This window comes from Thalia democratica, chromosome 1, assembly GCF_965202585.1.
Source record: "Thalia democratica chromosome 1, ktThaDemo2.hap1.1, whole genome shotgun sequence".
Classification (NCBI taxonomy): domain Eukaryota; kingdom Metazoa; phylum Chordata; class Thaliacea; order Salpida; family Salpidae; genus Thalia; species Thalia democratica.
In genome coordinates, this window is record NC_139165.1 from 50033561 (window position 1) to 50047612 (window position 14052).

General features: G+C 26.5%; 2 protein-coding genes across 2 annotated transcripts; both read left to right on the forward strand.

Annotated features, from left to right (window-relative positions):
• Positions 1–480: 480 nt before the first annotated feature.
• On the forward strand, positions 481–2766 carry LOC145837152 (uncharacterized). Its single transcript, XM_082944922.1, has one exon. The coding sequence runs from the start codon at positions 481–483 to the stop codon at positions 2764–2766; it is 2286 nt and encodes a 761-aa protein (XP_082801048.1).
• Positions 2767–4671: 1905 nt separating this feature from the next.
• On the forward strand, positions 4672–6871 carry LOC145833755 (uncharacterized). Its single transcript, XM_082940931.1, has 2 exons — positions 4672–6276; positions 6578–6871. The coding sequence occupies exons 1-2, from the start codon at positions 4678–4680 to the stop codon at positions 6866–6868; spliced, it is 1890 nt and encodes a 629-aa protein (XP_082797057.1). The 5' UTR covers positions 4672–4677; the 3' UTR covers positions 6869–6871.
• Positions 6872–14052: the final 7181 nt, after the last annotated feature.

Below are 14052 nucleotides of genomic sequence, written 5' to 3' on the forward strand. Positions count from 1 at the left end.
TATGTAACTAACAATTCTTATTCAATAAAACATTAAAAAATAATGCTTTGGTTTAAAGTAAATAAAAAAAGTGATATCTTTAAAAAGAGCAAATCAAAAAGATTAAAAATAAAATTTTTTAGTAAAATTCTATATGAATTGTAAGCTCCATTAAGTTAATAAGAAAATACATTTTCGTTGGCAGATAATAGAAAAATCACAAACTATATTAGATAGCACCCCTTAACTAGTTTATTAGTTTTTTTTCGTCTATTTTCTAGTAGTTGCCTAAAGTTTCATTTTGTAAAACCTTGTTCTAGAGTTTATCTCAAAAATTTTACTCAGAATATATATTTTTGAGATATTAATTAGAAACCTGTGTTGACTACTTTATATAAGTTTGTATTATGCCACATTTGTATCAGGTATATCATTATATAATTTTTTACAGTGTTCCTTTTATATATTCTGTAGAAAAAAAAACTTATACAAACATAAAAAATGGATGAACCAAATTCAGTAGATATTGAAAACAACCCAGGGGTAACTCATATTGTTTTACCTGAAGAAAAATATGAAGAACTTTTAGATGCTGTAATGCTTCAAAGTAATGATCAGCCAGGATTAAGAGATCTTCTGGAATCAAATAATAACAAGTGTAATAGTAAAGGTTCTAATCTGTTTAACTTTCAGATGAAAAATAAAGTGCTTGAAAACTTAAAAAGTGTTGAAAGTAATGGCTATGTTATAAATGAAATAGGTTTAGAAAATAGTTATAATTTACCTGAAACTGATTTTGAAAATGATATAAGTTTGTCTATGATAGTTAATGATTCTATACCTTTCAATCAAATAAGTCAAACACATGAAACAAAAAATAAAAATGCTGTACTTACAATTGAGATAGAACAACCTGTTAGTTCTGATAACGATACTTATCATTGTGAGACTCAAAGTCAAACTAGCAAGTATGAAGTTAGTATTTTAAACAATTGTTTTGATGAGACAGATAAGTTTCCATGTAAAATTTGTAAAACCCATCATGTTTACACATCAGCAGAACTTATAGAACACTACAACATTAACCACAGAAAAATGAAAAGTCCCTTTGAATGTTTTTTTCCAGGCTGTGGAATGTTCTTTAAGTCAAATTACAAGCTGGATAGACATTTAAAAACACATGCAAAAGTTAAAAAGAAAAAGTACAAGTGTGATTTTGAAAATTGTAATAAGACTTTTACAGAGAACTACATGCTGAATAGACACAAACAAGATCATGAACTGCTCACATGTAAAAAGTGTAATATGTCTTTTAGCAGTAAACATAGTATGAAAAAACACATGAAAGAAGTACATGCAATAGTTGAAAAACTTTTTGTCTGTGAAATTTGCCAAAAAAGTCTTTTAAGTTTGAGTGCTTACAAAAAGCATATCCTTTCTCACAAAAACAGTAAAACTCATTACTGCAAAATTTGTAACAAACACTTTAAAAGTAGTTACCAGTTAAAAAGTCACCATTCACACAACCACACTACACATAGACCTTTTAAATGTGATCAGTGTAGTAAATGCTATGCGCAGCAAGCTGACCTGAACAGACACAAAAAAACTCATGAAGAAAAGCCATTGGAATGTAACATATGTGAGAACAAAATGTTTATAAGAAATGAACAGTTAGTCAGTCATTTAAAATGTGTGCATGTTACTGAAAATATGACGAGTCATGAAATAGAAAACTTTGTAAAAGATCAGCTATCAAAGTCGACTGGTTCACAGAAGCAATATTTTCAATGTAAACATACGGGTTGTACGGAGGGTTTCCTGTCATTTCATGGCTTTAAAGCTCATATGAAAAAGGCACATGACATCAGTAACGTTAGTAACTATCAGATAAGTACTTTAGAGAAGCTTACTGTTTCTAAGTATGTAGTACCTGAAAATAACAAAATTTTGAATAAGTCAAAAACTACAAAACTATCTAAACTAGAAAAACAGTTGAGTTCTAACATATATAATCCTAAAAAACCAAGTAATGAAAAAAAATCCTTTAGAAAAAATGAAAGTGTAATTAATAAAGACACTAATAAAAAATTTCTTGACGCATCGAAAAAATCTTTATCTATGACTTCCAATAGAAAGAGAAATCATGAAAATTCTCATTTTACTTTTAAAGTAGCCTGTCAGGATACAAGAAATAAACAAATCTTCTACCCATACTTAAAGTCTACAACTCCTAAAATATCTTCAACAGCTATAAAGCCTATCATCTATAAAAGTTCAAACTCAACCAATTGTGACCAATTTTTAACAAATGCTTTTAACAGCCATGCTATTGAGACAAGTACTAATGCTGCTTATTCTCAAGCCAGCAGTTTAAGTTTATTTGAAAATGGAAGTGACAGTCTATTTTCCTGTTTATCAAATAACAACAGTTTTGGAAAAGGGTCAGGTAAAGAAAAAATGCATATGAAGCAATATGACCAACTAAAAGTCCATGAAAATACAACTGAAGGGCTAGGTTTAGATAATGTTCAGTTTGAAAAAAGCAATGAAATAAATGAGTATATTGAGCCATTTTATAATTACATAGAAGATAACTTAGGCAATGAATTTTTATTAGAGGGCAATGAAATAGATGTTCCAATTAGTACAATTGAGTCATTGATTAGTTCTAACTCCAATAGCGCTAAAATGGATAGTACTAATATGTTACTAGAAAACAGGTCTGAAACAGAATTTGATAATGGGTATAGAACAGTATCTCCTAATGAATTTTATCTAAAATGAAAATAAAAAAATTGCAGTCATTTCTTTGCTGGCAAACTGTTATGGCAGAATAACATGTTTTCTACTTATATGTTTTAAAGTTTTATTTGTTTTTTAAAGAGATATACTATTTAATCTAAATATAGATTCAAGTTTAATAATCTGCTATTCTAAAACCACTTAATTAGACTTTTTGTTTAGTACTTAAGCAATATTTTAAATATAATTTTTTTAAAGTTATACAAAATCTTTTAAATAACTGTTTTTAAATAAATTTGCTTCTAAGTTAATTAAAAAATATTCAAACTTTATCTTCTAATTTCTTTGTGCTTATTTTATGCAAAAAAGTATTAACTCTAAAATAACAGTCTTTACTTTATATTTTTGTTTTTTTAATTATTAAAAGTTTTGCAATTTATTGAAGTCTACATTTTTAGATATAGATAAATGACTTATTAAATGTAAGTTTTTAGTTTTTCAAATATTTATGCAATTAAAGTTACTTAAATACAAAATTGAATAAGGGTAAATTGAGTTAAAATTAGAACAAAACTATACTCTAGTTTTTCTTGTTAAAATTGTTATTTGTATACTTTGAAATTATAAATATTGATTTTTTTGGGTAAAAGTATGTTTAATCTAAACATTTTTTCTACACACACCTGTATAACTTTAAATTTAAATAATCTTTTTTATTGGATTTTACTCAGATTTTATTTACTTTGAATTTGTATATAAATTTTCTTTTTGCATATTGGTTGGATGTACAGGTTATTTAAAAATTATGTCAATTAAGAATTCATTATTGTTTGATGTCTTACTACAATACCTGTGTTTTCTAAAGCTAGTAGAAAAATTATTTTTATGATAAACAATGTTTTTTTATATGATAAATATTTTTAAATTGTTGAAAAGTAAAGTTGTTACAGCAGTTGTTCTTAACAAACTTTAAGAAAATTTTTAGAGAGTTTATTTTGTTTTGTGTTCTCAATCATAATGAAAATGTTAAATGGTTTAACAATAGTTAAATTATACTAGATTTAGCCTTAAAAGCATACGTAAATGTTTTATCTGTTATACATTCTTATAAGCATAGAATAAACTTTTTATCATTTTATAACTTAGGTAATCTTTTTTAAATTATGGGCATAAGGTGGTCAGTCTTTTTTCTTACAAGTTTGTCTTATATTTTAGAGTTTTATCTTAGGTTTGAAGTAACTTACCTGATATATAAGCTATAAATTCAATAGGTTCCCTGTAGAAAGCGAAAATTATAAACACAAAAAAAAACACTTTCACTATACATATACCTTCTTCTTAATTTTTTAACATATTTTCTTTAAATTTTTACAGTAAGTGTGAAGTGCAATACGTTAATTTTTGAATATCTTTTTGCAGAAAAGTTCACTTTGAAACTTATTTGAAAACAAGCGTTATAATTACATTACATATCATAAATTAGTGATGTCAGGTAAAAATGGTTGGAATCTATCTGAGTCTGAATCTGAGAATGAAAATGATCGATTAGCTTCTGACCTACCTGGAAACTCAAATGAAACAAACAATAAAATTGACAATAGTATTGTTCGTAACCAATCTAATAAATCCAATTCAAAAGAAAACCTGTTAATTTGTAATGATGTTATGGTTAGTTTAGAAAACAAAACGCATGGTAGTGCGAATGAAAAAATATTTAACTTAAAAGAGAGTAATGTAATATGTATAAGCAGTGACAGTGAAGAGTCGTTGCCACCCGAAGTCGAATCTGTTCTTCACGTAAGCAACACCTTTTACGAAGATAGTGAAACTAGTTTATTGATTGACAGTAACTCGTCCGCATTAAGTTTATTAAAACCCAGTGATTTGACTAGCAATGATAGCTTACGGAAAGAGCATCTAGCAGAAAATAGTATCATTAAAAATGTTTCTAGTATGAAAAAGCAAGTGGATAAAACCACAGACTTTGACGATAATATTTTGCAAGTCAAAGAAAAAGATTTGAGTATTAATCATCGAAGCATGAATGAAAGTACTATCATAAAGGTGTTAGAAGACAGTAACAATAAAAGCAGTGTTAATAAGTCAGGTCTTAAGCTTGACAGTAAAATAAGTAATTTAGAAGATTCATCTGTGAGTTTTTCTAATCATGGGATTTATCTTGATGACTTTGACAACTTTGAGTATCCATGTACACCTTTGAGTGATTCATTTAATTTCCAAACTAAAAAAGATAGTTTTGTAACAGAAAATTTTCACTCTGTTGCAACTCCACAAAGTTCAAAGAATGCAAATCTAGAAAAACACTCAAGTGGTGGCGTAATTTGCATTGATCTGACCGAAGAAACTTCACCTCAATCAGAAAATACGAAGAAAAATAATCAGAGATCATTTGAAAATAACTCTAACGTCAATGAAGTTATACAAAGTAGTATAAGTTTTGAAAAAGAGTCGTTTGCTTTGAGTACTTTAGGAAAAATTGGTTCTCCAATCAACTCTTTTAATAAAGATGACAGTTTTGATAGTTTAGATGAGGAAATTAAAAAGAGTGTTTTCAGTACATACAGAATGAGAAGAAATAATTCTAATTTTTCCAAAAAGAAGTTTACTAAAACAAAAGAATCTGAGCTTGAAAACATTATAAATACACCAGAAGTTGATTTAGTCTCACAAGAAAATTTAAAAAGAAAGACAACACCGCCTCTCGATTATTCTCCATTAAAAAAGAAGACAAAAGTAAGTTTGCCTGAGAATAAAAATGAAAATCAAGCTATAAGTAAAAAGCATTCAATTGATACTGTCCAAAAAAATGAGCGCTGTAAAACAAAAAAGATAATAGTTACAAGTGTACCTAAAGTTTCTGAAAGTGACCAAAATACAGAGTTCATAAATAAAGAAAGGCTCAAAGCTTTGAAGCCTGAAAACTGCATGCAGCACGTTACATGTCAGATAGACGAATCAGTCGTTGAAAAAGTTAAACTGTCAATGGAAACGCTCGGTAAACTTTATGATAACTGCAATTTTGAAAAAGTTAACATCATGCACCCGTGCGTTTGCTGGGTGAGAACAATTCCGAACGGACTGCTTGAAGAGCCGGATATCGAGATGAGCAAACACACCTACCTGTTTTACACCGCATCCGAGCTTGCCGAACTGCTGTTAAAAACAGACAACGGAAAACTGCATTGTTCCTTGAAGAATTTTTTAATCGAAACAAAACAACAAAGACGATCAAAAGTCAAGTTTCACTTAATATGTTTTGGCTTTGAAAAGTTTAAAACAAAAGTCAAACGCAAGGAATTACCTTCAAAGTCATCTAAAGCAAAAGATAAGGCTTCTGTCATAACTGTTTCAAAGTTGGAAAAAGCTGTGATTGCCTTTGAATTTAAAATGAAAATAGACTTTGTTTTTGTAGAAGAACTGAAAGACTTGATGGTACTGCTACAGCAGCTGACAAAGTCAATTGCTGAAGAACCATACAAAAATGCTACACGCAAGGCGGTCGTCTGCACATCTTCTGGTAGTTCTATTAAAGTAAGTTAAGTATAAGTTGATTTTTTGTAAAAAAATAAATTTGTTATAATACTGAGTTTTATAAGTTAGTTTAATTCTAAATCAAAATGTTTCAACAAATATTTTATTCAACAACTTTTGTATTTTCAATGTATCAGTTCTTGGTATGTTAGTATCTGCAAACAGAACTAATAAATTTAGCGTGATGTAATTAAATACAAGGTAATTATAGAATTTTTTCATATATTGTACAAAAAAGTTGATCTAAAATACTGAAAAAGACCAAACAGCAGCTAAAATTGATTTGGATCAAACTTTGTAGGTGAAGGACAAAAGATCGGTAAGCTTGTGTTGGAGACAGATGTTGGAACAAGTGACCAACATAAGTAGAGACATTTCAAGTGCAATAATAAGATCTTACGAAACTCCTTTGGAATTGTTCAACGCCTACAACCAGCTGCCGTCTTTAAACGCCAAAATGTTGCTTTTAGCCGATATCGTAGTTAGAAGAGGTGTTGGTTCTTTGGAGTCGAGTCGAAAAGTTGGCGCTGAAATGTCAAAGAGAATATACACTTTGTTCAGTAGTTTAAACGGTACAGAAATTTTACACTAGTGTTTGTTTGTTAAGCAGTTTTTTATTTTTTTTTTTTAGTTCACTTCAATTATGTGTGTTTTTAACATAGTTGTTACTTTACTTTAGTTTTTAATAAAAAGCATCTCAGAAGATGTTTTAATATTACATATTTTAAGAGTCTGTTTTAACCAAAATATAATTCTTAAAATAGGTCATTTGATACAGTTCTTTTACTTAGTTTATTTACATTAAATGTAACAAACCGTTTCATAAGTTTAATAAAAAATTATATACTAAGTAGTAAAATTTGTGAAAATTCCTCTGATTGCTTTATAAATAGATAAAAAAATTTAAAGAACTTTTTTTATTTTAACTATGTGTTTTATTTAAAAGTAAAATAACTTTTAAATTATAAATGCATTTTCTTTAAAAAATAACTCCAAAACTATTTATTAATTGAAGTTAGATGTTACACTTAATGTGGAAAATTGGAAAGAGTAGTTAGATTTTTAATGTACACTTTTTTTGATTTAAACTATTTTTTATATTATGGTTTTACATAAAGTAACTATAATGGAAAACTAAAAATAAATTATCTTAATACATTATAAAGAACAAAATGCAAACGAATAAAAAAGAAAGAAAAAGTTTTCTTATATTAAACTAAATTAAGATCATATTGGTATATTTACATTTTTTTTTGCTAAAAGCTAAACTCTCACAATTGTAGTTAATTTTACTTGAAATAAGTTTACTTAAAAATTTGACTATGTTGATAAAAAATGTCAACTCTTAGTTTGGCATAGCTAGTGTTTAAATTAGTTGAAATCGTACTATTCAAAAACGGTGCAATAATTTTTTAGTAATACAAATTTTTTTTTACGTTCAATTTCAATTTTTTATTTAAAACATACAATTAGAAACGAAATAGAAAAAGAATATAATATACAGAGTAACAAAATCAAACAAATTGTTTACAAAATCTATAAATAAAAAATAACAAGAATGAACCTTATTTTAGTAAATACTTAGTTTTAGTAGCGTTCAAAAATCAAAAAATAGGGTCTAATTTTTTAAAATTTATGTTATAATTTTTGATTGCAACCTTGCATTGATTGCAAATAATTAGTCGAACTTGTAACGACTGGACATGATAGCAAAACTTTAAACTAAATTTCAAATATTTGCCTGAAACTTAAAGCACCAAACAAGTTTGTACCGTGATTGGTTTGTTTCGTTGTCACCGTGCAATGAGCATAAAGATGTTATATTTCCAAAAAATGAGCTGAAAGACGTCCTCAATTGTAGTCCCAGTTCAATTATTATTTATTAGTAGGCTGGAGAATAATTTATAAGTGGCAACTGTAACATTGGAACAGGGAGTTTGAAAATAAGTTAGTCAGGGTGTAAAAAGTTACTAGATAGCTAATCGAGTTAGATCATTAATAAAAATCATAGCTACTTACTAATCTAACAACTGGTGAAAACTTCTTTACCCATTTTTTTTCATTAAATGCATACTAGTTGAATTGCGGTACGATTAAAAAATTCTGTATGTTAGGACGGTACATTTTTTATTGTTGGTTGTTCAAGTATTTAATTTATTGCGTGATATAATTTTAATTGTGAATCAAATTTGTTTTATAAATCTTGAACTTGTTTACATTTTGATGTTATATGGTATTGTGGTTAGATTGTAATATAAATCTTTGGGACAAGAGTAATAGTTTATTGAAAAAACATAAAGATATTTTTTACCCTAAGGACATTGGTGCACGAAAAGACCTCTCTGTCATTTAATCGCTCACCCAAGATATAAAAAAAGTAAAGAAAAATCAAAATATTAAATCAAGTAGTAACTCTGGTATTTGAAAAGATAAAAACTTAACAATTTTAATATTAATTTTACAATCGTATTTATTAAGAACCTAATTTTTATAAGTATGGTCTAAATCAGGGTTTCCCAAAGTGGGCGATACCGCCTCCTGGGGGCGATTAAAGTAAGTTGGGGGGCAAAAATTAGTAAAAGGACGAAGGGGGAACAATTTGAAAAATTTTGGGCAAAGTGGGCGAAAAAAAGGTCTTAGGTGTATTCATTATTAATTTTGAAACTTACACTAGATATTCTTAAGTTGTAGATGAAGAGCAAAAAAAAAAGTCTTAGTTGTTTTAAATGTAGTTTTTTGAGTAGTCTTATTGGAGAAGCAATAGCTATTTTTTTTCTTCAACGGGGGCAATTAGAAAGACAAGTTTGGGAAACTCTGGTCTAAATGGTTGTAAAGGTTTTGTTGTCTAATTGTCTATATATAGAGAGTTTTTAGCACAAATTTTAACAATTTAAGTACTAAAAAAGACTTGCGCTAATAATAACCTGTAAAAAAGACGATATAATACTTTTAACTTAGCTATTATTATATTTACTAAACTACAGCTAATTATAAAGTATTGAGTTACTTTTTTATCGAACATTCGTAATTTTGTAGTAAAAAAGTTGGAAAAAATGTTTGAAAGATAATTTTTTTTTTAAATATTTAAAGTCTTAAAATGTTTAGCATTTTAAGTAAGTATTCGGATATAGCTTATATAAATGTTACTAAGTGAATTATTTCAATGAACTTAAATACTTGGTGTTTTATTCAATTCGAATAAATATTTTTATAAGGTATCGATGCCTTAGTTAAAATATTTTTTTCTTGCTGAGCTACTTAACTTTTAAATTTAAAAAATATTTCTTTTATAGGTTATACTTGTTTTTTATTGCCGATGACTGTCCTTTAAAAGTTTTTTTAATACTATTGTTCCTCAAACCAGCCGAATTTTGATTTTTTTTTAATTATAGCGACGGTAAAAAATTAAAGTTTATAGAAAAAAGTATTATACTAAAACATTGCTAATTTAATTTATTTTTTGGGTTCAAAATACGATGTTCATTTTATCACGCTTTCTTTATTGTCGTCGGCTTTAAAACCTTTAAAAAAAAGTTGAAAATCTATCATTTCTGCTAGAAATACGGTATTAAAAAAAATAAAATTCAGTGTAAACTTTATTAACCATGGTTAAAAAAGATAAAAAAGTATGTTAAACAATTTAAGAGTACTTGTAATTCATTTTTTATAGTAGTTTATACAAAAAAAAACTCTAAAGTTATATAAGAACTAATAATCTAAAAGTAGTAAGATAAGTTAAGTTAAAAACTTTTTAAGTTTTAGTTTTGTTAACTATAACTACATAACTATAAACTGCATTTAAAGAGTTATCAACAAAAGCTTTGTAAATTAATATTTTTTTATGTTCGAGAAACAAAATACTATATATGACAATAAATACTTTTTAGGAGCACATACAAGTAGTCCCTCAATTCTCGTTGTGTTTCTTTTCTTTTTGTAGTTAAATGAAAATGCTTACTGTGGTTGTTCAAGAAGCCTAAAAATTTTGTGAGACTGTTTAGCTTACACAAAACAATCGTAAATTGCAGTTTTTATTAGCAACTACTAGCAAAAACTATTTTTTTCTATTAGTATGAGATAAAAACAAAAACCCTTACTAGTGTTTAAAAAGTTTATACAAAGATACAGTTTTAAAAGACATATTTGTGTTAGAATATATTTCGATGAAAATCTAGTTGTGTTAAAAGTACTTAAAGTTATACAAACTTTGTTTAGAAGTTTTTTTAACTTTTATATGTCAAATTTTGTTTAATGGTAGAATTATGAACTGTTCATAATCACTTTAAAACGAAAGTTTTGAAAAATTAACTGTGAACATGGTTTAAAAATTCTGATCTAGCTGCAGCACAGATTCTGCAACAATGAAATGTTTTACAGATTTACTAAAGAAATTGAGTTTAAAACTTTTATTGTTTATTTGTTCATGGTACTTTCCAATTAATTTATTTTTGAAAGTTTGTGTAGTATGTACCAAAAAGAAAGGCATAGCTGAAAGTAACAAAAAAGAAAAACATAAACAAATAACAATTAAAGAAATTAATATGTATGATATCGAAAAATCTGTTATAAGTTTTTATTTCACAGCTGCTTTTTTTTTTTGAAAGTTAATAAAAAAATAAGCTGAATAACGTAAGCACATTTTATAAATTTAATTTTTTCAACTATTAAAGTGTATAGTGTTAACAAAAATAGATCGTAATACTATTTTTTCAATTTTAAAACAAAAACCAATAAAACAACCTCTTATTTCAATTTTAAATAGCATCCAATGTAACTATTTTTCTTGATAGTTTAAGAATAGTTTTTATGGTAGTTTTTCTTAAACTTTGAGAAAGATGAGAAAAAAAAAACAAAAGTTCAGCTTAATTGCACAAGAAGGATAATTTCAGAGAATGTTAAGCTCGTAAAGGTGGTCGGGTCTGCAGATTATTATGTCATGGAAATGTTTAAGGAGATTAATACTTCTAAAGACCGTCCTAGAAGTAGACACGCCCTCCTCGATCAACCAACTTGATTAAAGCTGTCTAGGAAAGGGTGAGAGGATCCCGAAGAAATTTAAAGAAGCATATGTCTAAATGTAGTATTAGACATTTATATTTTATACTTTTTACTAATAACTTTTTTTTGGATCAGCCCAAGAACTTGTTCCGCAGCATATTTGACTTGTTTATTATTAAAAAGCAATACAGCATAAAACTCAATAAAAAATAATATGTGAAAATATGCAAATGCGATGTGCTTTTCAGCTAAAAACGTATTTATATAAAAAAAAAAATGCAGTAAAAATTCACAATAAGACCTTTATTTTATGAATTAGTTTACACTAGTGCTTCATCGTTGCTTAATGTATTATAATTTTAGTATAAAAAGTTATTTTTTTACTGAACACTGTAGGTATTATTATATAAATAACTGCAAAATTTAACTTTTTCAAAAAAAAAAGTCCGCGACGTATTTAAGGCTACCGACCACTGTTGTGTACTTAACTAAGTTTTGATGCCTTTTAATGATAGTATTTAACATTGAGCAGTGTTATGCTTTTTTTAATTTATATACTTAACAATTATTAAATTAAAGCATTTTTTCTGTTAAACTAAATATAAGTTGCATAACAGTTTGATAAAAATATAAAAGTTAAAAAATCGTAGTTTTTTAGTTTTAGAATAGATTGTTTATGTATGAATTGTTTATACCAAATTGAACATTGTTTTTTTACAGTCTATCATGGAATCATAAGCTTCTTTAAGAGCTATTAAAATGAAAAACTATCTGCTTTTTGAATAAACTACAATAGATTAGAACTTAAATTGTTTATACCTGATAAGTACAAACTATCTTTAATTTTTACTCAGTTTATCTAGGATGAAATAAAAGTATGTAAAAATAACAGCAATTTAAGCGAAAATAACTACTGCTTTGTATCTTTTTAAAGATACTATTATTGATGATACTGTCATTTTTAATATTTAATATTTTTTACTAAAGTAAACATAACTTTAATTAACTAATTGCCTTTTAATTTACGCATACGAAACCACGAACAAAAAAGTTAAAATTATGTGTATGTGTCTCTTCATTTACTTTAATTTTCAAATCGAAATTATTATTATAAACAGAGAACATAAAATTTACTAAATGTTTTTACTTTAACTACTTAAGAAAACTAAGTATGGTTTTCTTTAACCATTTTAAATAAAATATTTAAAACAACATATTGCATGATTGTTAGAAACTATTTTAGAGTTATTCGTTAGACCAACCTAACCTTACCAGTAAAACATTTGGTTTGACAGTTAATAGAAACAAAGCTTATTCTAATTATTTAAAAATTAAAAATTAGAATTACTAAAATGCGGTACAAATTGAATATATTTAGTTTGGTACAAATTGACTTTTAGTTAAATATAACTAATAAGTTGACTAACATTTCTGCAAACTATTTAAATGCACTATAGTTTTAAATTTAAAATTATAGTACACTAAACTAAATTTATTACAAGTAAACTCTTATAAGACCAAAAAAAGTTCAGTCTGATAAAAAAAAAAGTTTTCTAAGACTGGGCTATAACGATTCTAGAAATAAAGCTCACATAAGATATAGCTGAAAAGAGTTTTCAGTTTACATAAAAATAAATCGAAAAGTCCTCTTTTCTATGGTTTTTTTAATGATTTTCGATTTAGAGCTGACTAATCGCAGAAGTATGATTTCAACAGTACCTAATTTCTAAAAGTTTCTCAGAGGCTTTTTGTTTAGTTTCTGTTATTTTTCATATTTTTTTGTTAAGTTTTAACTTATTTTAAAAATTAGAAGTGTCTTTATAAAACTTTTTAAAACTTGTTTTTAACTTTGCGCAAGGTTTTTTACAATAATTGCAATATGTCAAACAAATTTTAGCTAAAAACTTGATTATTGAACTAAAAAAAAAGTAAAAACAATTTTAAAGTTAGACAGGATATGTGCAAGCTAGCCGAAAATATACAAATGGTAACTACCTAACTTTAGCTAATGTCAGCTTTTCTAGTTAAGTTTTTATTTTAACTCTAAAGTATTGAAGAGCGTTTTTACATACTTTTAAAATATTAAAAACAATTTATGATACATTTTAGGTATTCAAAATCTATATAGTATTATTAAAATTAAAAAGGTCTATTGCAAAAAAAAGTATCTTAAAAATGTTTATAGTCCTGGGCAAGACGTTAAAATGCATCCGTGGTGTGCGACTCGATAACTGAAAGGTTTTTTCGTGCACCAGGTCCTCGGACCAAATATTTTGAGCGCTTATTTTTTGTCGTTCAATAAACAATGTATAACAATGTATAGGTAAAACTAAAAATATAACAAAAGCTTAAGATTTGCTGAACTTTTTGAAATGATTTATCCGAATATTTGTTTATAAACTTAAAAAAAAAACTTTTTAAAATTTAAACAAACCTTAAACTTTAACAATTAACTAACGATCAAAAAAAAAATTGTTCATAAGTTTTAACTTAAAAAAGTCAATTATTATAAGTAAAAAAGCCAAGTTAAGGAACTTGTTAATAATATTTTGGAAAATGAACTAGTTAAAAAAAATATTTTAAAATTTATTAAAACAGCAGTTAAGTTGTCAAAGAACACATGCAAAAAGGATTTAAGTTTAAATTGATGAAAAGAACTTCAGCTTCACTTAAGATTTAAACACTCTGTTCTCAAGCTTTTCTGCTGTTCAAACTTTAGTGTTTTGTTTTTACAAAACACCACTTGTTCTCCCTTTTTTATATTTAAGTATAAAAAAT